Below are 23,742 nucleotides of genomic sequence, written 5' to 3'. Positions count from 1 at the left end.
TTCCACCAGCAAAGTGTAAGGGACTCAGTTTCTCCACATCTTCCCCCACACTTGTTTTCCTTTTTTATTATAGCCATTTTCGTGGGTGTGAAGTGGTATCTCATTGTGATTTCAGTTTGCATTTCTCCCATGACTAACATGCTGGTCACCTTCTCAGGTGCTACTGGTGATTTGTATGTTCTCTTTGGACAAATGACAATGAAATGTTTTGCCTATTTTAAAATTGGGTTGTCTTTCTGTTGAATTGTAAAAGTTATTTTTATATCTGGATACTAGACTCTTTATCAGATATGAAATTTGTAAATATTCTCGCGCATTCTGTGGCTGGGTTGTCTTTTCACTTTCTTGATAATGGCTTTGATTTTCTGAAGTCTGTATGTCGTGTGTGTGTGTGTGTGTGTGTGTGTGTGTGAGAGATATCTAAAATACCACTGCCTGATCCAAAATCATAAAGATTTACTCTGTGGTTTCTTCTACGAATTTTAGTTTTAGTTCTTAAATTTGGGTCTTCACAAAAAAGAAAAAAGAAAACAAAAGGAAAAAAATGTAGGTCTTCAATCCATTTTGAGTTAATTTTTGTATATGGTGTGAGGCAAAGATTGAGCAGCATTCTTTTGCTGAAAGATACTCAGCTTTCCCAGCACCATTAGTTGAAAAGACTATTCTTTTCACGTTGGATGGTCTTGACACCCTCGTAAAAAATCAGTTAACCATAGATGTGTGGAATTATTTCTGGGGTCTCAGTTCTATTCCATCCATCTGTATGTCTGTCCTCAGCATCTGTATGTCCATCCTCAGGCCAGTACCACACTGTTTGGCTATAATAGCTTTGTAGTAATCTTTGAAATCAAGAAGTATGAGTCTTACAACTTTGTTCTTTGTCAACACTGTTTTGGCTCTTTCAGGTCCCTTACAATGTCAGCATTTCTTGCCTCAGCCAGAGCTTTCCTCTTTCTCCTTCGAGACACCGCAGTACCTAGACTACCTTTCTGCTTTGTTATATGATCATGTTTATGTCTTTGTCTTCCCTGTTAAACTTTGAGCAGCTTGAGGGCTGTGTCTTACTCATTTTGGAAACCTGTGGCATAGCACAGTACTTGTGTAACTGTGGTACTCCCTGAATGACTTTGAAGGTAAAGAGGGCGTGGGGTAGGAGACAGAAGAGAAAGAACCAAAGGACCACAAACACCCTTTTGACCAAAGATTGGTAAACAAGTGAGACACAGATAGAACTCTGCCGCACAGACGTAGCCAGGTGGAGCTGGTAGATGTAGAGTGGGAAACTTGGACATCTTTGTGGGAGACGGTGGGGTCACGGAATCCTGGAAACCTTCAGGTCCATAGCTAGTGCTGTTGAGGATGGAGTGATGCTCCTCGATGGCACCTAATAGCAGAAGGGCTTCTGACTTCAGCAGGTGGCATCCTGGAGCCGATTGAAGAGATGTCAGAATGAAGGACTAATTTTCTTGATTTTTAGTAAAGATGAGGTCTTGCTGTGTTGCCCAGGCCAGTCTCAAACTCCTGAGCTCTAGTGATCTTCCCACCTCGGCCTCCCAAAATGCTGGGATTACAGGGCGTGAGCCACTGTGCCTGGCCTCCTTATTGCTTATTTTCTTAGATAACCTCTATGAGTTGATAATAAGTTACTATTTACTGAGCACTTACCAGGAATTAGAACTCAATTAATTTCATTCTAACAATAAATTCGTAAGATGGCTATGCTATTTCCCCTTTTCACAGATAAAGAAGCTGAAACGTAGAGACATTAAATCACCTGCTCCAGATCTTTTAGCTACTCGGGAGGCTACAGTGGGAGGGTCACTTGAGCCCGAGAGGCAGAGGTTGCAGTGAGCCGTGATCACGCCACCACACTGTCTCTCTGTGCAGGATTGTGCGACGCCATACAGAGAGAGAGTAAGCCTTTTTGGCAAATGTGGCAACTGAGGCAAAATCAGCTTAAGTCACCTGCCTAAACGTGGAAGAGCCTCGGCCTCCCAAACTGCTGGGATTACAGGCATGTTGCCATCGCGCCCGGCCTGATATTTTTGAAAAAAAGAATAAAATTTAAATCACCATAATTTCAATTAGTTGATACATTTCTGTCAGTGTGTGCCCAGTCCTGGTGGGTCCACATGAGTGTTCGTGCTGATATGAGTATGAGTTCTTCAAGCATTCACCATCATCATGGTGTACATTCGTCTGCAGCTTTTCTTGATCTGACACCAGGACTTTTCTACAGAGGAGAATATGTGTTGAGCAGCCGCCCCACATGTTCCAATCTGCGGTGAACGTTTTTCCCTGAGAACTAATGAACTTTCCTTCTGGTATCTTCTTTCCTTCCTCCCTCCACTCCCTCCCCCCTTATCCCCCCTCCCTCCACTCCCTCCCCCCCCCTCCCCTCCCCTCTCTTCCCTTCCCATTATGCCCAAAGCCATATAGCTTATAACAGTGAAGCTAGAAGTAAAACTAGTTCTCCTGATTCTGGAAAAAGTAGTTACTTGGAGTGTTTTGGTGGAAATAAAAAGGATTCTGTCTTTTAGATTTAAATCCTACAAATCCTTAGAAATGAGTACGTCTGGTTATGCCCCTGTACGTAGGATAGAGAGCCGCGGGCTTCGAGCAGGGGCTGCTGATCCCACGGTCCCCTCCTCTCTCCAGGCCGTTTCCTAGGGCTGCTCACATCACTCAGTTAAGTAATCCAAGTCTCTGTTCAGAAGCAAACACACTTAGTGTTTTGCCCATTAATGGTAGTTTTAGGAAAAAACAGAAACTGAATAAATTAAATTTTCTTACAGTCTGGCACATAATTTATATTAGGTTTCAGGATTGTGAACATGTATCCATTTAGGAGGCTGCATTACGATCCCCCAAAGACATTTTGAAACAGTTAGAAGAGTTCTCAAGTCTGTTCTCATTTTCCTCAGTCATTACAATGCAGATCTGTTTCAGAAGACTGAGGGAAAGCCACGGCTAAGAAATCCTCAAGTTCACTGCTACGTAGAATCAAGACAAGTCTGTTCTCATTTCCGTTTTCCTCAGTCATTACAATGCACATCTGTTTCAGAAGACCCAGGGAAAGCCATGGCTAAGAAACCCTCAAGTTCTACCTAGAATCAAGATACAACTTTCTTTTTCATAAAAAAGATTTTTCCCATTATGATAAAACTAAATCACTTCCATTTTAGAAAAATGCAGTTTTTTTGTTTTTTTGTTTGTTTGTTTGACAGTCTCGCTCTGTCCCCCAGGCTGGAGAGCAGTGGCGCGATTTGTGCTCATGGCAACCTCTCCCTCCTGGGTTCAAGCAATTCTCCTGCCTCAGCCTCCCAAGTAGCTGGGATTACAGGCACCTGCCACCACACGCGGCTAATTTTTGTATTTCTGGTAGAGACGGGGTTTCATGGTGTTGGCCAGGCTGGTCTCGAATTCCTGGCCTCAAATGATCTGCCCGCCTTGGCCTCTCAAACTGTTGGGATTACAGGCATGTTGCCGTCACGCCCGGCCAGATTTTCTTGAAAAAAAGAATAAAATTTAAATACCCATAATTTCAATTAATTGGAACATTTCTGAATTAATTGATAATTATCAGTTATCTAAATTTAGTGATTTTTAGTGAGATTGCAAGTATTTATTCTTATTTTAAGAGTAGCTAAAATTTACTGTGGAATTAATACGTGTTGTGAGACACAGTGTTAAGAGCGTTCCATGCATTATCTTTCAATAATAGATTATAGATGTTACCATCATCCCAGTTTTATAGATGAGAAAACTGAGGCTCAGAGAAATTAGGTGACTTGTCCGGGTCACCCCTTTAGAAGGTTGCATAGTGTCAGAACTCAGACTGCTGACTCAATTTCAGCATGTTGAGTACCATCTTAATGACCTTTCCTGCTAACTTAGCAGTTGTGCTTCTGTAGGCAGGTCACTCGCTGTCCTCAAGCCTGTCTCATCCTCATTTATTATTACTCACAAAGAGGAGTAATAATACCTCTTCACTACGTCATTCATTCATCAGGCAGCAAGTTCATGTGGAAGTGTCAGGCACAGCGCCTGATACGTAGTAGATGCTTGATAAACGTTCCTTCAGCGCCCGGTGGGTAGTAGGTGCTTGATTAACGTTCCTTCAGTGCCCGGTGGGTAGTAGGTGCTTGATTAACGTTCCTTCAGTGCCCGGCGGGTAGTTGGTGCTTGATAAACGTTCCTTCAGCACCCGGTGCGTAGTAGGTGCTTGATAAACGTTGCTTCAGCGCCCGGTGTGTGGTAGGTGCTTGATAAACGTTCCTTCAGCGCCCGGTGGGTAGTAGGTGCTTGATTAACGTTCCTTCAGTGCCCAGTGTGTGGTAGGTGCTTGATAAACGTTCCTTAAACACCCAGTGCATAGTAGGTGCTTGATTAACGTTCCTTCGGTGCTGAGTGCGTAGTAGGTGCTTGATAAACGTTCCTTCAATGCCGGGTGCATAGTAGGTGCTTGATTAACGTTCCTTCAGCACCCAGTGCGTAGTAGGTGCTTGATAAACGTTCCTTCAGCGCCGGGTGCGTAGTAGGTGTTTTATTAACATTCCTTCAGCGCCGGGTGCATAGTAGGTGCTTGATAAACGTTCCTTAAGCGCTGGGTGCGTAGTAGGTGCTTGATAAACGTTCCCTCAGCGCCCGGTGCGTAGTAGGTGCTTGATAAACGTTCCTTCAGTGCCCGGTGCGTGGTAGGTGCTTGATAAAGGTTCCTTCAGTGCCTGGTGTGTGGTAGGTGCTTGATAAAGGTTCCTTCACCTCCTTGGTCCCCACCCAATGCTCGGTGCCATGCTGCGCTTGCCAAAGGTACCTATAAATATATCTGATGCTGCGGGAGTGAAAGGAGCCCCACCAGGCATCAGAGTGAGAGTGAGCGTGTAGGTGCGTGCCTGAGTAAAGTCCACTGCTTGAGGCCAGCATCCCGGCAGCCTCAGTTATAATATGAGACTTCAGTTGCCTGAAATGCTCCCAGAGCCCAACTGGCTGAGTCTATGCTCTGTGTCTCTCTAATCCGGTGAAGAAGTAGGAATTTAAGTATTCAGATTTTCAAGAAACCTCTTTCCAAGCTTCGTATGGCAATAGGAAAAAACGAGATCCACTGAAGCTAGTTGTGGAGCGCTGTTCTCTGATCCAAGTTCCTGCTACAGTAGGCTCTCTCTAGCAAGAGTGCTGGCCCCCCAGCCCCGCCGTGGAGTGTCACACAGAGCACACACTTCCTGCCCAGGCAGCGGAAGCCGGGCTCTGGGGACACGCTGGGCCCCGCAGTCTCTTCCTGTGGTGGTTAGACTGGGTTCCGGAGGTGCTCATCATTTTTATGTCTTCAAACTGTCTTGTTTAGATAGTACCAGTTGAACGCCATCTGTTTTCAACTCTACCCAAGCCCCCTAAACAAAAAGCACAACAAGAAATAATTTTAAGTGTAGAGGGGTAACTTATAAATGTCCAGTGAAAAGTTTACCTGGAAACGTTGAGGTCTTATTTCTACTGATGGCTTTTCATGATGTTTGTTCTTCCAATGCAAGGCACTGTTTGTTTCCTTTTTTGAAAGAGTTCTTTGGGCCGGGCGTGGTAGTTCACGCCTGTAATCCCAACTTTGGGAGGCTGAGGCAGGAGGATTGCTTGAACCAGGGAGTTCAAGACCAATCTGGGCAACACGGTGAGACCCCCGTCTCTACAAAAAGTATTAAAAAAAAAAAAAAAAAAAGTTTTTTTGTAATTCGCTGGGCATGGTAGTGTACACCTGTGGTCCCAGCTACTTGGGAGGCAGAGCTGGGAGGATTGCTGGAGCCCAGGAAGTCAAGGCTGCCATGAACTATGATTGTACCACTGCACTCCAGCCTGGGCAACAGAGACTCTGTCTCAAAATAAAAAAATAAAGAAAGAGTCCTTTGCTTGATCACTATGTTTCATTAGCTTCTCCTTGAGAAACAGGCCTTACCTGGAACAAAGGCCTAGTTAAGTGCTTTTATTCTTTTTTGCAGGCAAAGGTGGTGGGGTAGGGGGTGGGGGTGGGTCTGGGGGGAAGTTGTCTAGCAAGCACCTTGGTGTGGGGTTTGGGCTTTAGATGGACCTGGTTGTCCCAGCTTTGAAATTTTGTGCAAGATACCAAATCTCTTTGAGCCTTTTTAATTTCCTCATCTACAAGGTTGTTGCGAGAACGAAGTGAGATCATGTGTGAATAGTAAATGAGATGATGTATGTTTAGGGCCGGGCAAAGTGACCTGCGAAGTTCGGTCTCAATGTAGCTGTCTCAGGCAGTTCAGGTTGTGACCCAAACCTTCAGTCATCCATGGTGGATGACGGCGAGCATCAGCCATCTGAGGCTGGAGTGCAGCGGTAGAATCGCAGCTCCCTGCAGCCTCAACCTTCTGGGCTCCAGTGACCCTCCTGCCTCAGCCTCCCTGGTAGCTGAGATTGTAGGCATGTGCCACATATTTTAAAAATAAGGTCACCTTTTATTGTTTTCTAGTACTTTAAATCCCTTTCTTAGTTCACTGAGCTGACTGAAGTTTAAAATCATGAATCCATTTGGCCTTTGCTAATACTCGTTTTAACTTGACCGGTGGAGTCGTGACTGACCAGGGTATTAAAGCAAATCAGCTCTTTCCACGTGTTTCCAAATGTGGACACGCACCGACGTGGCCAGTGACTATCGAGGAGTTAAGTGATGAGCGTGCGGAATAACCCACACCGACCTGGCCAGTGACTATGGAGGAGTTAGGTGATGAGCGTGCGGAATAACCCGCACCGACCTGGCCAGTGACTGTCGAGGAGTTAGGTGATGGCGTCTGGGAATAACCCACACCGACCTGGCCAGTGACTATCGGCGAGGAGAGTTAGGTGATGGCGTCTTGAGATAACCCACACCGACCTGGCCAGTGACTGTGAGGGGTTAATTGTAGGTGATGGCGTCTTGAATAACCCACACCGACCTGGCCAGTGACTGTGGAGATTGAGTGATGAGCATGCGGGAATAACCCACACCAGGCGGTGGTGGCTCAAGCCACAATCCCAGCACTTTGGGAGGCCGAGAGGCAGGAGATCCGCGAGGTCAAGAGATCGAGACCGCTCCTGGCTAGCTGGTGAAACCCGATGCACTGAAAATACAAAACTGGCCGGGGCGGTGGCGGTAGCCTGTGATCCCAGCTACTCTGGGAGGCTGAGGCAGGGGGAGAATGGGGCGTAAACTTGGAGGCCCGGGGCTTGCAGTGAGCTGAGATCAGCCCTGCCTCAACCTGGAGCCACAGAGACTCTGTCTCAAAAAAAAAAAAAAAAAAAAAAAAAAAGGACCCACACCGACCTGGCCAGTGACTGTCGAGGAGTTAGGTGATGAGCGTGCGGAATAACCCGTGGAAGTTGAAGAAATCTCGGCCCCTGCTCGGTCTTGCTTGAGTCACTTTGTAACTGGTAACAGAGCACATCACCACCTCCTTTCATGGAGGACTGTCATGTTTCGATCGTTGCTGATAAACTGTTTTGAGATTTTGAAATACACAAAGCTGCCAGCCTGGAAAGTAATAGTCATTTCTGTGGAAGAGCGTCGCGTCCATGGGCTTTGGGGCGTCAAACCCTCCCAGGTCGCTGTATCTCCCCAGAGCATGCTGCTCCGAGTCCTGCTGCAGAGCCCAGGAAACGCTGACAGCACCTGAATTTTGGCCTCACCCTGTGAGCTCATTTAAAATCACCTAGGATGCTCGTTGTTTGGATGGGTCAAATCTTCAGAATCCAATGGAAAAAGAAGCCTCTTGCGCAAGATAAAAGATAATGAGGAAAACATTTCACGTAACCAAAACATTAGAGTATTAAGTCAGTTCATATTAGACCTTTCTACTACTTCTTCATTGTTGGTTTCTGTTTTTTCCCAGTAATAAATTAGAGTTCTTTTTCCTGTGTGGAGCCTGGTTATGAAGCCTTGCATAAGACTCTTCATGTCTCTGGGCCTTGGTTTTCTTATCTGTGAAATGAGGATGGAGGTCCCTTCCTGCTTTCTTGTGGTTCTGTGTGTACACATCGCTGAAGCTTTTAGAATACAAATATCCACTGATTTGAAAAAGCATTAGGAGTCATTTGAGCTTCCCACGGCTGAGGACTCATCCACGTGCGATGTGATTCTTTTAAACAAGCTCTCTCAGTATTGAATTTTTCCTTTCCCCAGGAGCTCTATAAAAATAGTGTTTTCTTGCCAGAGACACTGGGGCCTCAGAACTACTGACCTCCTTCTACGAACATATTATATGGTTTGTGTTTGGCTTAGGATCTCTTTAACAGCCCATCCAGCTCCACTGTGAGAGGCTGACTCAGCAGAACCCCCCAGACCATTCCCACTCTTCGGGGTTAGCGTGCCCTTCCCTGCCAGCCTGGGGCAGACTGGGAGCTGGTGCTGTGCCCGTCTCCTGCACGCCGCCTCAGGGATGGCACACTGCAGCACTGCCTCCTTCTGTTCCCAGGTCTCAGTGCTGCCAAGTGCCACGTAGTCCAGGAATCCAGCCAGTTTGCTGTAGGTGTTTTCCAGAGCCTGTCATTAGGGCTCAGGTTGAAGCAGGTCTGTCACTTTTGTTCACAGCCTGTTCAGGGACCACCTTGGTGCTCTCAGCAATGTTCTCCCCCCTTCGCCTCACTCCCGCCCTGTTCCCCATGTCTCCGTCTTACCCTCTGGTCCACCTGAGTGTTTGCCAGAGATTCTCTTTCCCTTCCCCTTGTTGAAATCCTGACATGATCCCAAAGGTTTTAGGAGTGTAAGATTCTACACGCATACCTCTTCAAGTGTTTTATTATGGAAATTTTGGAATATATTCAAAAGTAGAGGAAACGATATGGTCAGCCTCATGTACCTGCCACTCAGTTTCACGATCTTATCTCATCTGCACCTCTTCCCAGTAACTTCGTCCCCACACGTCACATCATTTCTAGTTTTCTGTGTTAAAGAATCCCAAACTGCTCCCAGTTGACTGGAGAGAAAGGGGTCTGTGAATTCCCCTCCAGGTTTCGTGTCATTTAGCCCAGCCACTGCTCTCATCTCCCAGGCTGCCGGTCAGCTTGGGAGGGGGTGTTCCTCCCTGTCCTGCTGCGGTCCCCTACTGTGGGGCACTCGGCAGGAGAACAGGATCCTTTACGTGTGGGTAGCTTAGCTAGGAAGGGAAGGCTGTTTCAGGCATGACGGGGACAAGGCAGGAAAAGGAAAGGGCCTGGGTCAACCTCACTGTCGGATCCACTGGACACACTTGTTTTTGTCCTGAGTGTCAGTCCCTATGAACAAATAAGAAATTCCCCAGGACAAAAGCACCTGATTCCTGGGATACCAAAGCTGTGACCTGATTTCCACTCCAGCCGCTCCCTTCCCCAGCAACAGGCGACACTGTTCTCCTGCGAGGGATTCAGCACCTCGTCCTTTCTCCCTTGCAGATGCAGTGGCAGAACGTGGAGCACGTTGGGGACCAGAGCCCCTACGTCACCTCTGTCATCCTGCACATCAAGCAGAACGTCCCCATCATCCGTGACAACCTGGCCTCCACACGCAAGTACTTCACTCAGTTCTGCATTAAATTTGCAAAGTGAGTCCTGGGCACTCTCATCTCTGGGCTCTTTTTTTTTTTTTTTAATAGACTTTATGTTTTAGAACAGTTTTAGGTTCACAGCTAAATGGAGCAGAAAGTTCAGAGCTTTCCAGTGTACGTGACCCCCACACATGCACGGTCTTCCCATCACCGACGCCCCACACAAAGTGGCACATTCGTTACAGTAGATGAACCTGCTTCAACACGGCATTGTCACCCGGACTCCGTGACGTCGTGCTGGACCTTCCCTGGGTCTGGACAAATGGACAGTGACGAGTGGCCGCCATTTCAGTGTCGCAGTCAACTAGGTTGTTTTTAAAACCATACTTCCCACCAGCACCCTCACAGTTTGGGTGTCTGCACCATCCAGCTGGGGTTCGTTCTGGTGCCTGCAGTACTAATTCTAATTTATACACAGAAGAAGCTTACTAATAAAACTAAATCTACTACTTAAAGTCATAGGCAACAGTAACAGCAGTACAGTCCCCAGCCACGTCAAGGCAAACAAAAATGAATGGGGCCTACGTTGTTTTGAACTGTGCAGGCATACGCACCCCTTGCCCAGGATTGGATGATTAAAATCCTTTTTCAGGGATTCCCTGTATGCATTCTGTTTCTCTGAGTGGCTTATAAATGCCTCTTAAGGGTAGGAGCCATCAGTTCTGTTTCTTTAGAGCCTTCTTCCCCTCCCTCTCCCTGGTATTTTTTACCATGGCTGCTAGAATTTATCTATTAATACTTGGACACACTCTTGTTCCGAGGAAGGCACTAGAAATTGGGATGCCCAAGTCAGGGAGCTCCATGGCCAAGGCAGGTGAGTTCACCCTGAGCCGGCATCTTCTTGCTGTGTCCTCGGGTGTGGCCATTTCTGCCCTGAGTTTTGAAGCGAGGAAATAGTTCGGTCCTTTGCCAATCACCATCTGGCTTAGCACCCTTTCCCGTGCTACCAGGCGGTGTTGAGGGTCAGTGTCTCCTCTGACCAGTTATCAAGCAAGCATTTTGGCAGACGTCTCAGGGAAGGGCTTCAGGACGGTCAGCCCAGGCCAAGCTGCTGTATCTGGGTTGTTCCCATCCAGGCCCCAGCTAGCGATTCAGGACTCCACGTTTCTGTCTTCCCCAGATCTCCCCTGGTTTTGCTCTGCCTCACAAATGAACCCCTCAGGACTAACAATTACGGAGCGGCTTGTGGTGTCAGCTTTACTTTCTAGTTTGTCAAGAAAGTATAGAGTGGACTGTCCAGGGAGGCATGACTGTTTGCAGATGGCAGACGGACCAGGAGGTGGAATTCCCTCACTCCCTGGGTGCCCATTAGCGTGTAAGAAGCGCTGCTGATAAATCACACTGTGACACTCCCCATAACTGCTGGAGGAAGCAGCGTCTCTGTAAAAATTTACTGTGACTGAAAATCTCCAGGGTGGCTGCTCTGGGGTCTGATTGAGTTTCTGTTAAGTGAAGGAGGAGTCCGTTGACTTATCCAGTCCCAGCGTCTCCCATCTCAGTCATATCATTGAGCTTATACGTTAAGTGAAGGAGGAGCCGGTTGACTTAGCCAGTGCCAGCGTCTCCCATCTCAATCATATCATTGAGCTTATACGTTAAGTGAAGGTGAGCCAAGACTTAGCCAGTCCCAGAAGCGCCTCCCCCATCTCAGTCAAGCATTACTGAGCTATACTAAGTGAAGATGAGCCGCCATGACTAGCCAGTCCTGTGCCTCCCATCTCAAATACATCATTGAGCTTATATAAGTGAAGGAGGAGCCGCTGACTCCCAGCTGTAGTCCCAGCTCTCCCATCTCAGTCATATCATTGAGTTTATACGTTAAGTGAAGGAGGAGCCGGTTGACTTAGCCAGTCCCAGCGTCTCCCAGCACCAGCCTCACATTCTCTCAGAGCCCTTGAATTTCATTGCTAAGCCCAGGTTGAGTGCACTGGGAATTGGATGCCCATCCTCACATCTGGAATTGTTCAGCCTGGGATCTAGGAAGTGGTTTTCTGTTTTCATCCATGGTGCCTTCTCATCCCGGTAAAATCCTGCTTAACAGAGGTGGGCTTGTGAGGAGACCCTTCCCTGGCCAAGGGCAGCAGCCACCACCGCCCTGATGGCCCAGAGAAGCCCTTGGCAGTTACCCAGCACACTGCTTGGTCTTCTTCCCACAGGACGCGTGTCAGGTCCTCGTATTCCCCCCACCCCACCTGTAGAGCGGTACAGACAGCCGGTTCAGGGGCACAGCCAAAGCTTTTTTTTTCTTTTCGATACAGGGTCTCACTCTGTTACCCAGGCTGGAGTGCAGTGGTGCGATCACAGCTCACTGCAGCCCCCATCTCCTGGGCTTAGGTGATTCTCCCACATCAGCCTCCTGAATAGCTGGGATTACAGGTGCTTGCCACCCTGCCTAGCTAATTTTTCTATTTTTTGTAGAGATGAGATTCTGCCATGTTGCCCAGGCTGGTCTCAAACTCCTGGGCTCAAGCAGTCCGCCTGCCTCGGCCTCTCAGAGTGCTGGGATTATAGGCATGAGCTGCTGTACCCAGCCCAGAGCATGTTCTAATGTGAAGCAATTTAGGTTACAAACCATTGTGTGCACAGTTGCCATTGGTCATGAGTTCAGTCTCACGTTACTTGTCTGGCTCTGGTTTCCAGCACTGAGGAATTCCTTCCAAATAGCCCCTTGTTTATTCTCCTTCCTGATCACAAGTCACCTCCAGATCTGATCTCCGGACTCCAGTTTCCTCTCCCTTAGCTTGCTTTCTACCCCACCCATGCAAAACCATAGATGTTTCCTTTTACCTCTGTTTGCTGTCTAAGCAATAGCAGCTGTTCCTACTGAGACATCTGAATCCATAGCCTGGTGGAAACTGCAGTTGAACTACAAGCAGCTTCCCTCATCCACGGAGCTGATCCTCCTCCATTCATCGAGGAGATGATGAGACAAATCTCACAGTAGTGGTTGGGAGGGTAAAATGAGAAATCACATAGTAACTTCCCGGTAAAGTGCTGATACCAAGCTGACATTCAGAGCGTGGTAGGCGGCCGGGCGCGGCGGCTCACGCCTGTCGTCCCAGCGCTTTGCGGGGCCGAGGCAAGTGGATCACTTGAGGCCAGGAGTTCGAGACCAGCCTGGCCAACATGGTGAAACCCCTTCTCTACTAAAAATACAAAAATTAGCTGGGTGTGGTGGGTGCCTGTAATCCCAGCGACTCAGGAGGCTGAGGTACGAGAACAGCTTGAACCCAGGAGGCGGAGCTTGCAGTGAGCCAAGATTGCGCCACCGCACTCCAGCCTGGGTGACAGAGCGAGACTCTGTCTCCAAAAAAAAAAAAAAAAAAAAATGTGTGATTTATTCAGTGTGCGTTCACTTGAGCGTCTCCTATGTCTCAGACCCAGCGTTAAATGCTTTGGCCTAATAAACATGGCCCCCATCTTCATGTGCCTTAACAGTCAGGTGAAGCAAAATGGACCCGTAAGCAAATGAGCATAATGAAGTAGGTTAGATGTGAGGGTGGAGGCCTGCGGACTCCATGGAGAGTACGGCGAAGGCAATGGAAGAAAGGCTTTCTAGAGACGCCGTTGAACAGGATCTGAGAGGTGCGTGTGTACTGACCCACAAGCCCCTTCTAGGAAAGGGAGGGAGCAGTGTAGGCATTAAATAGCCCCCAGAATCCTGGGATCTGCAAGCAGCTCGGTTGGGTTGAAGCCTAGGGAGGCCAGGGCTTAGCAGGATAAGGCTGGAGACGGAGAATGAAGAATCAAGGAAGCCTGGCCAGGCTCAGTGACTCACGCCTGTCATCCCAGCACTTCTGGAGTCCAAGGGAGGAGGACTACTTGAAGCCAGGAGTTTGAGCCCAGCCTGGGCAACGTAACGAAATCCTGCCTCTACAAAAGAATTAAAAATTAGCCAGGTGCAGTGCCTGTAGTCCTTTCATCCAGTCTGACTGGGCCAGCTTCGATCGTATCCCCTCTCAGGACACACAATAGTCACCAAAGGAATGCCGTGCTCTGACCAGCTGAGAATAGTTAGAGTTCACTGGGGGTCTAAGATGGATCCGGTTTTCCCGGGCCTGCCGGGGCCTCATGTAACTAAACAAACCCAAAAACCAGGGCTTCGCTCAGAAGAAAAATAAGGTAATGGGTGCTGGTGGGCGACAGTGGAGTCCACTTCGATTCTTCATTAAAAAAGATTTTTTCATGGAGATACGTGGAACCTTAAAAAAAGTTTTTGCATTTCTTTCCTCAAGAAAGAATAAGCCTAATTTGTCACTTCTTTTTTATCCACAGCTCCTTCATTCCCAAATTCATCACTCACCTCTTCAAGTGCAAGCCAATCAGCATGGTGGGAGCAGAACAGGTGAGATGAACTTAGTACCAGGCGTTTGCCTGGCAGCTTTTGTTGTAGATCAAGCACATGTTCTTATGGTCCAGATCTACTTGGCAGGAATAAAATTGATGATGTCCCCTGTTTGAGGACAGTATGATGACTTACCCGGAAGGTTTCTTAATTCATTCTTCCATTTATTTTTAAAAATTGTGTTTGAATGCCTACTAAGTTCTGGGTGCAGGGTATAACACAGCAAGCACCACAGAAAGGGCCCTGCTCCTAGTGCTCACACTCCAGTAAGAAGAGGTAGCTGGGCATGGCGGCTCATGCTGTAACCCCAGCACTTCAGGAGGCCTGGGCGGGCGGATCACCTGGGGTCAGGAGTTTGAGACAAACCTGGCCAACATGGTGAAACTCCATCTCTACTAAAAATACAAAAATTAGCTGGGCATGGTGGCAGGCGCCTGTAATCTCAGCTACTCGGGAGGCTGAGGCAGGAGAATCACTTGAACCTGGGAGGCGGAGGTTGCAGTGAGCCGATATCACACCACTGCACTACGGCCTGGGTGACAAAGTGAGACTCCATCTCAAAAAAAAAAAAAAAAAACTAACGAGAAACTTGGGATACCGGCCGGGCGCGGTGGCTCACGCCTGTAATCCCAACACTTTGGGAGGCCGAAGTGGGCAGATCATCTGAGGTCAGGAGTTTGAGACCAGCCTGGCCAACATGGTGAACCCTGTCTCTACTAATAATGTAAAAAATTAGCCAGGCGTAGTGGTGGGTGCCTGTAATCCCAGCTACTTGGGAGGCTGAGGCAGGAGAATCGCTTCAACCCGGGAGGCGGAGGTTGCAGTGAGCCGAGATCACACCACTGCACTCCAGTCTGGGCAACAAGAGCAAAACTCCATCTCAAAAAAAAAAAAATTTGCCAGGTGTGGTGATGCATGCCTGTAATCCCAGCTATTCGGGAGGCTGAGACAGGAGAATCACTTGAAGGTGGAGGTGGAGCTTGCAGTGAGCCAAGATCGCACCACTGCACTCCAGCCTGGGCAACAGAGATTCCATCTCAAAAAAAAAAAAAAAAAAAAAAAAGAATGAATCCCTGTGACAGGAGGCTGAGATGAGAGGATCACTTGAGGCCAGGAGTTCAAGACCAGCCCGGGCAGCATAGTGCAACCCCATCTCTCAAAAAAATAAAATATTAGCTAGGCACAATGGTCCACACCTACAGTCCCAGCTGCTCAGGAGGCTGAAGTGGGAGGATTCTTTGAACCCAGGCTGAAGTGAGCTGTGATCGTGCCACTACACTGAAGCCTGGACAACAGAGTAAGACGCCATCTCCCCTGCAAAAAAAAAAAAAAAAAAAAAAAAAAGTATTTTATTAATTATAGTAAGCTCAGACCCAAAGCCAATATCTTCAGAAAAATGCCAGTTCATCCAGTGCTTACATCCATTGTTATTTTTTTAACAAACCCACAATCAACATCCTCTGTTTACTTCCGTTTTGAGGTGTAGATGAGAAAACCATCTGCTGGAACTGGAGTTTTACTTCCTCAGACCCCGGGCCAGTGCCGATGGGCGATAGGGAGTGTGGGTCTTGACAGGCCCGGACTGGGGAGGGCGTGGGTGGGAACTACAGGGCAACGTGGCCCCTGAAGGCTTCTCACCTGAGTTGAGGTTTAGCTGGGCCTGTATTTGCCCTGATGTCTGGGTCTTGAAATGCAAGCAGCCATGTAGCTGTAGGCATGTTGACTCAGGCAGCAGGACCATCAGAATCAAGTCAGCTCAGCCGTGTTCCCAGGCTGAGACAGACGCTGCCTCCGGTCACGGAGCGGATGCCATCCAAACTTGAACAAAAGCTGTGGCGTTGGAAGCTGAGACTTAGCCCCCCCTCATCTGTGTCTGCCTTGCCACAAGGATGCCAGGTCCCGAGTGGAGGTTTTGCTCTGACACTTCTGCCGAAGCTGGGCTGGGAGACATTTTTCTGCTCTCTGTTCTCTGAGAACTGTACGAAGTGAGTTACTTATCTTTGGGCCCCAGAGTCCTCGAGCGGTTGCAAGGGCATGTGGAACCGACCCACACCGATGTGGATCATGCTTCTTGCTGGTTTGTGATCTTCAGAGCATCCTGATTTGCGGGCTCATCCCTGATTTGCAGGGTCATTCGTTAGTCTGATGGCTGTGTTCACCTATGAAGGCTGTTCGCTCCCTTGAGATTAAGGATGAGACAAGAACATCCGCCGTCACCGTTTCTGTCCCGTGTTGTCGGAAGTCCTGGCTGGGACAACCAGGCAAAAAATAAAGTATTCTTAAAAGAAACCAAATATATACAGATTAGAAAGGAGGAAACTAAGCGGCCATTTTTCATGGAATATGTGATTATGAGTGATAAATCTAAAAGGATCTACAGATAAACTGTTAGAATATAAATTTAGCAGGCCGGGCACAGTGGCTCACACCCTTAATCCCAACGCTTTGGGAGGCCGAGGCAGGCGGATCAGGAGTTCAGGAGTGCAAGACCAGCCTGACCAACACAGTGAAACCCTGTCTCTACTAAAAATACAAAAATTAGCCAGGTGAGGTGTCGCGTGCCCGTCATCCCAGCTACTTGAGAGGCTGAGGCAGGAGAATTGCTTGAACCTGGGTGGTTGCAATGAGCTGAAATTGCGCCACTGCACTCCAGCCTGGGTGACAGAGACTCCATCTCAAAAAAAAAAAAGAATATAAACTTAGCAAGGTTGCTGGCTGTAAGGAAAGTGTTTTAAAATGCATTTCTATATACCAGCAGCAAGCAATGTAAAAATGAACATTTTTTAGTGAAATACTTTTTTCTTTTTTTGTTCTGTTGCGCAGGCTGGAGTGGGTACGGTGGCACAGTCATAACTCAGTGCAGTCTCAACTCCTGGACTCCAACCGTCCTCCTGCCTCCACTTCTCAAGTAGCGGGGACTACAGGAAATGTGCCGCCACACCTGGCTTTTTTTTTTTTTTGGTAGATACAGGGTGTGCCTCCCTGTGTTGCCCAGGCTGGTCTCAAACTCCACCCTCCTCAGCCTCCCAAAGTGCTGTGATTACAGGCATGAGCCACAGCTCCCAGCCTTAAATGAAACCATTTATAATAACATCAGGAAACGTTAAATACCTAGGAGTAAATTTATCAAAAATATACAAGTCTTCTACACAGAAAACTGTACAATATTAAGACACAGAATCCACAAAGACCTTTAAAATGACAGGATCGCTGATGTTCATTGATAAGAAAGACTCGAAAAGAAAGAAATGTGGAGTCTGTCTGAGCCTGTTGTGGCTGAGGAGGCTGCCCAATAAAAAATAAATAACAATTTAAGAAGCAGTAAATTATTCCTAAATTAATCTGTAGGTAGAATTCAATCCTAATTACTGTATCAGTTTATCTATAGATACAGTAGAATCCCAGCAGGGGTATGTGTGTGTGTATGAATTGATATGATGATTTTAAAAGTTAGATGAAAATACAGAAGACAACAGCTAAAATAATCTTAGAACAGAATTGGAGGAGTTAAAGCTCAGGGTATCAAGACTTATTGTAATAGTATTGTAATTAGAACAGTGTGGCACTGGCCCCAGGGACAAATAGGCCAACAGAACAGATCTGAGCTGCGGAATAGACCTACACATATGTAGACACTTGATTTATGACCAAAGTGGCATCATTCATTTTAGGAAAGAGAGTCTCTTCAGGAAATAGTGCTGGGTAATTGGATATCCATATTGGAAAAAAATTAATCTTGACCTTAGCCACATACCATATATAAAAAATCAATCCAAAGAGGATGTGGGGAAATTAGAACATTCACACATTGCTGGTGGGAATGCAAAACGGTACAGCCATTTTGGAAAACAGTTTGGCATTTACATAGAGTTACCACAGGGCCCAGCAATTATACTCCTAGATATATACCCAAACGAATTGAAAAAGGCAGGGTATGGTGGCTCACACCTCTAATCCCAGCACTTTGGGAGGCCAAGGCAGGCAGATCAACTGAGGTCAGGAGTTCGAGACCAACCTGGCCAACATGGTGAAACCCCATCTCTACTAAAAATACAAAAATCAGCCGGACACGGTGGCGTGCGCTTGTAAACCCAGCTACTCGGGAGGCTGAGGCAGGAGAATAGCTTGAACCTGGGAGGTTCAGTGAGGTTGCAGTGAGCCGAGATTGTGCCACTGTACCTCCAGGCTGGGTGACAGAGTGAGACTGTCTCAAAACAAAAGAATTGAAAAAAATGTGTCCGGCTGGGCGTGGTGGCTCAAGCCTGTAATCCCAGCACTTTGGGAGGCCGAGACGGGCGGATCACGAGGTCAGGAGATCGAGACCATCCTGGCTAACACGGTGAAACCCCGTCTCTACTAAAAAATACAAAAAACTAGCCGGGCGAGGTGGCGGGCACCTGTAGTCCCAGCTACTTGGGAGGCTGAGGCAGGAGAATGGCGTAAACCCGGGAGGCGGAGCTTGCAGGGAGCTGAGATCCGGCCACTGCACTCCAGCCTGGGTGACAGAGGGAGACTCCTTCTCAAAAAAAAAAAAAATGTGTTCACACAAAAACTTGTACACAAATATTCATAGCAGCACCATTTATAATAGCCAAAAAGTAGAAATAACTCAAATGTCCGTCAGCTGATGATAAACAAAATGTGGTCTATCCATGCAAGGGGATATTACTCAGCCATTAAAAGGAATAAAGTACCCATTCATGCTACAGCATGAAGAGCCTTGAAACCATGTTAAGTGAAAGAAGCCAGAAAGGAAAAGCCACCTATTGTGTGAGTCTGCTTTTATGGAATGTCCAGAACAGGCACATCCGTGAAACAGAAAGTAGATGAATGGTTGGCAAAGGCTGAGGGAGGGGGAGATGGGAATGGCTGCTAACGGGTAAGCGTTTCTTTCTGGGGTGATAACGTGTTCTGAAACCAGATCACGCTGACAACTGCACAACCTCGTGAATAGACCTTAAAAACCACTGAATTGTACACTTCCAAAAGGTACATTTTATGGTTTTTGAATTATATCTCCATTTTTAGAAAATTAATTCCAGATGGATTATGGCTCTAAAAAATAAGACAGTAAAGCTTCTGGAAGTTACAATATAAGAGAATATCTTTATGACCTTGGGTTAGGCAAAGATCCCTTAAACAAAACATTAAAAGCACTAACCATAAAAGAAAGGATTGGTTATTTTGAGTACTGAAGGCCTTGGCCAGGTGTGGTGGCTTTTGCCTATAATCCCAGCACTTTGGGAGGCTGTGGCAAGAAGATTGCTTGAGCTCAGCAGTTTGAGATCAGCCTGGGCAACACAGCAAGACCCCATCTCTACAAAACAGTTTAAAAATTAGCCATGTGTGGTGGCACATGCCTATAGTCCTAGCTACTCGGGAAGCTGAGACAGGAGGATCAGTTGAGCCAAGGAGTTCGAGGTTGCAGTGAGCTATGATTGCACCACTGCACTCCAGCCCAGGTGACAGAAAGACCCTGTCAATAATAATTTAAAAGATTGATGAGCCGGGCACAGTGGCTCAAGCCTGTAATCCCAGCACTTTGGGAGGCCGAGACGAGTGGATCACCAGGTCAGGAGATCGAGACCATCCTGGCTAACATGGTGAAACCCCGTCTCTACTAAAAAAATACAAAAAAATTAGCCGGGTGAGGTGGCGGGCACCTGTAGTCCCAGCTACTCGGCAGGCTGAGGCAGGAGAATGGCAGGAACCCAGGAGGCGAAGCTTGCAGTGAGCCGAGATCGCGCCACTGCACTCCAGCCTGGGCGACAGAGCAAGACTCCGTCTCAAAAAAAAAAAAAAAAAAAAAAAGATTGATGATACCAAGTGTTGGGAAGGATGTGGAGCAGCTAGAACTTTCCTACGTGCTGGTAGAAATGGAAGTGAGCATGGCCACGTTGGAAAGCTCCTAGGCGTTAGCCAAGCATATGCCTACCCCATGATCCAGCAGTTCCACTCTTGAGTAGCTTCCACCCTAGAGAAATGAGGACTTTATGACCACCAAAGACATGTGCACGAACGTTCACAGCAGGTTCATGAGCAGGAAATAAGCTACAGTGATAGAGGGCAGGAGAGTTTGTGGGGAGGGAAAGGAGAGCATTGACCGGACGAGAGCATGAGGGAGGCTTCAGAGATGCCAGAAGTGTGCTCTGTCTTCTGTTAGGCAGCAGGGTGTGCACACGTCTGAACGCCGATCGAACGGCATACGTGGTGTTTGTGTACTCTGTGAAAGTTCTACCTAATTTTTTAGAAAAGAAAAAGAAATAGAACATGTGTCCACCTTGGTCCATCCCTCCTGGTAGCCTGAGCTCTCTCCCCTGTGCCACCTCATTGAAGAACTTTCTCGGGTGGGACCAATATGGTTCACACATGTGGTTTTGTTCCCATGGTTATTTGTCTTCTAGGAGTGTGGGCCTGTTTCTTACTTACTCAAATTTTCATCACTCTCAATAGTCATCATGTCCCCAAGAATTGTAGGAGGCTCCTTAGGAAGCAGAGAGCCCCTCTCAAAGGTTTCCATTGCTGTGTGATCGGCGTTCATGGGCGTGGCGTGCTGGCCACCCTCGCAGCCCGGCATCCCGTCAGCAGCATTAGCCAGCCCACACCACCCCAGAAATTATCGCTGAGGCAGAAACGAATTTGGCAATAGCCACCTCTTACCCAATGTCTCATGCCTAAGAAGATAAGTATCAACTATTTCAAAGATGAAAACTAGCAGATTTTCATGATAAATGGGACCTTTCTGTCTTTACTTCCCACGGAGAGCCGCCAAATCTGCCAGGCTCGTTCCCACCTTTTCTGACTGCCTCGCTTTACATAAACCTGAGCCCAGGGTTTTCACCCCTCAGCTGTCTGGTAAAGACAGAATTTTATGGTGACTGGCCAGGGAATGAAAATATCATATCTCCCTGTATATGAGGGACACTAGAGAATTATGTCTGGTGCGTTCAAACCCTTCTTGTCACTTAAGACTATACAATTATTTATGCATATAATATATCTCTGGGAAGTAGAAAAAGTAGGAAATATCTCCATATGCTTTAAAATACAATGACTGGTTTTTTTTCCTGCCAACAAATGAATGCTGAGCCATGGCTTTGATTTTGACAAGGCTCTCAAAATTTGCTACATGGAAGCCAGAGTTGAGCCTTGAATGGTATTCTTTAAACAAAAATTCCAGTTAATTAATGTACAGAAAATAATGTAAAAAACAGTAGCTAATCACCCAGCTCAGCAAAATATGTAACATGTTTCCACATTTGCTTTCCATCTTTTTTTTTTTTTTTTTTTTTTTTGAGACAGTGTCTTACTGTGTTACCCAGTCTGGAGTGCAATGGTGCGATCTCAGCTCACTGCAACCTTCACCTCCCGAGTTCAAGCAATTGTTCTGCCTCAGCCTCCCGAGTAGCTGGAATTACAGGTGTGCACCACCATGTCCGGCTAATTTTTGTATTTTTAGTAGAGATGGGGTCTCACCATGTTGGCCAGGCTGGTCAACTCCTGACCTTAAGTGATCCGCTCACCTCGGCCTCCCAAAGTTCTGAGATTACAGGCGTGAGACACCACGCCTGGCCCTTTTTTTTTTTTCTGTCTTTTCCTAAGAGACAGGGTCCCACTCTGTCTCCCAGGCTGGAGTGCAGTGGTGCCATCATAGCTCACTGCAACCTGGAATTCCTGGGCTTAAGCCATCTTCCCACCTCAGCCTCCTAAGTAGCTGAGACTACAAGTGTGTGCCACTGCGCCTGCTAATTTTTTTATTTTTGTTTTGGTAGAGACAAGGTTTCACTGTGTTGCCCAGGGTAATCTAATACCTGGCCTCAGGCGATCCTTCTGCCTCAGCCTCCCAAAATGCTGGGATTATAGGCATGAGCCGCCACACCCAGCCTGCTTTAGATCATTTTTATGTAAAGTAAATCATTACGGTTATTGCTGAAGACCACCCTCGTGAACCCCACCCTGCCCATCCCTTCCTCCATGCCCCAAAGTAAAGACTGTTCTGATTTTGATTTTTTTCTCATATGTGTTTTGATATGTTATATGTGTATATATTCACAAATGATATATGATTTTGTTTTGCATATTTTAAAACTATATAAATGGCATTAGACATATCATTTCCCCACTTGCTTTTTTTGCCCAACTTACTATTTTCTGAGATTTATGCATGTTGATGGATGCTGTGTGCACCCATTCATTTTAACCTCAGCATCATACTCCACTGCATGAATGCGCTGTCATTTGTTCATTCATTCCACTGTTGATGGACGTGTAGGTTGTTTCCAAACTTTTGCTTTTATAAATAGCAGATGCAGGGAATGTTTTTACGTGGGCAAGAATTTCTCTAATGGATATAAGTATAAATGCTGTTACGGGTTATATACATCTCCAACTAAGGAAGTGTCACTAAATTTCCCCTAACGTGCTTGAACTAACTTCTGTTCTCACCACGAGTCTGCATTTCAGTGTGGCTGTGCCCATGCTAGATTTATCACCTGTTTACCTCTGACTCTGATGGGTGTATTATGGACATCTGTGGCTTTAATTTGCATTTCTCAGTTACTAATCAGGTGACGTGTCATTTCATATGCCTTTCGGGCATTTGGTTTCTCGTAAACCAGTGCTGCGTCATCGCTGTGGTTCCGGCAAGGTAGTGTTTTACTTTGCAACCAGCCGTAGTGTTTGCCTTGTTGTGAATCCAGTGTTGGTAGGTTTGCCTGTTGTGAATCCAGTGTTGGTAGTGTTTGCCTGTTGTGAACATCCAGTGTTGGTAGTGTTTGCCTTTGTGAATCCAGTGTTGGTAGTAGTTTGCCTGTTGTGAATCCAGTGTTGGTATTGTTTGCCTGTTGTTGTCGCTGTTGGGATAGTTCGTCCTTTTCCTGTTGATGTGTAGGAATCTTCATGTTCTGAACCCCGTTCCCTTGTCAATGTTGCACATATCTTCTCCTGATTTGTGTCTTGTCTTTTACTTTGTTTGTTTCTTCTGATATAGACTCCTTTCATTTTAGGGTAGGTGGTTCATTTTTTCTCATGGTTGACATTCTTCTCCACCCATAAGCAATGAAAATAATCTCTGTATTTTCTTCCTCTTTTTTTTTTTCTTTTTTTTTTTTGAGACAGTGTCTTGCTCTGTCACCCAGGCTATAGTGCAAACCTCCCAGGTTCAAGCGATTCTCCTGCCTCAGCCTCCCAAGTAGCTGGGATTACAGGCATGCACCACCACACTCAGCTAATTTTTGTATTTTTAGTAGAGATGAGGTTTCTCCATGTTGGCCAGGCTGGTCTCAAACTCCTGACCTCAGGTGATCCACCTGCCTCAGCCTCCTAAAGTTCTGGAATTACAGGTGTGAGCCACTGTGCCCTGTATTTTCTTCTTAAAGTTTTTCTTTGTATATCTAAGAATTTAATCCACTTGGAATGCTTTTGAGGCTTGTACTGGGCTCCTCGGAGGAAGAGCAGTAGTCATTTCCACTGTAGTTCTAGAAATTGTGCTCACGCCAGGCCTTCATGTGGGCTTGGGCAATCTGTGCCATTCCCCCTCCTGGAGGTTTACATACCATTTTCTCTGAGCCCTTGGCCTTTTCAACAAAGCAGACACTGGGATAGTAAGAATTTCCATCTCTGGAAATCCAGAAAGGTCCAAAATGCCCTGCACTTTGCTGGCTACAGTTGAATGACCTGTGTGGTGCAGGTCTTTGACTAGCTGCAGAACCACGTGAAATTGCTCTGACTGTGGTGTAATTCCTTACCACATCTAAATTATTCCACATGAAACACTGACGTCTTCCCCACGTTTCTACCACTGTCAAAATTATAATTGCCTTAACCCTTAAGTTCACA

The 23,742-nt window shown here is 46.8% G+C and overlaps 1 protein-coding gene across 2 annotated transcripts in view; it reads left to right on the top strand.

The window, feature by feature from the left end:
- Positions 1-23,742, top strand: part of VPS53 (VPS53 subunit of GARP complex) — a 175,328-nt gene that overhangs the window by 144,818 nt on the left and 6,768 nt on the right. For both annotated transcript variants that reach the window (XM_031657228.1, XM_009189285.2), the window contains exons 18-19: positions 9,409-9,557; positions 13,836-13,905. In XM_031657228.1, the coding sequence (XP_031513088.1) occupies positions 9,409-9,557; positions 13,836-13,905 (219 nt within the window). The remainder of the gene's footprint in view (positions 1-9,408; positions 9,558-13,835; positions 13,906-23,742) is intronic.

This window comes from Papio anubis, chromosome 17 (assembly GCF_008728515.1).
Source record: "Papio anubis isolate 15944 chromosome 17, Panubis1.0, whole genome shotgun sequence".
In the NCBI taxonomy this organism is placed as follows: Eukaryota; Metazoa; Chordata; class Mammalia; order Primates; family Cercopithecidae; genus Papio; species Papio anubis.
Note: the sequence above shows the minus strand (reverse complement) of the source record. Positions and strands in the feature narration are given on the sequence as shown.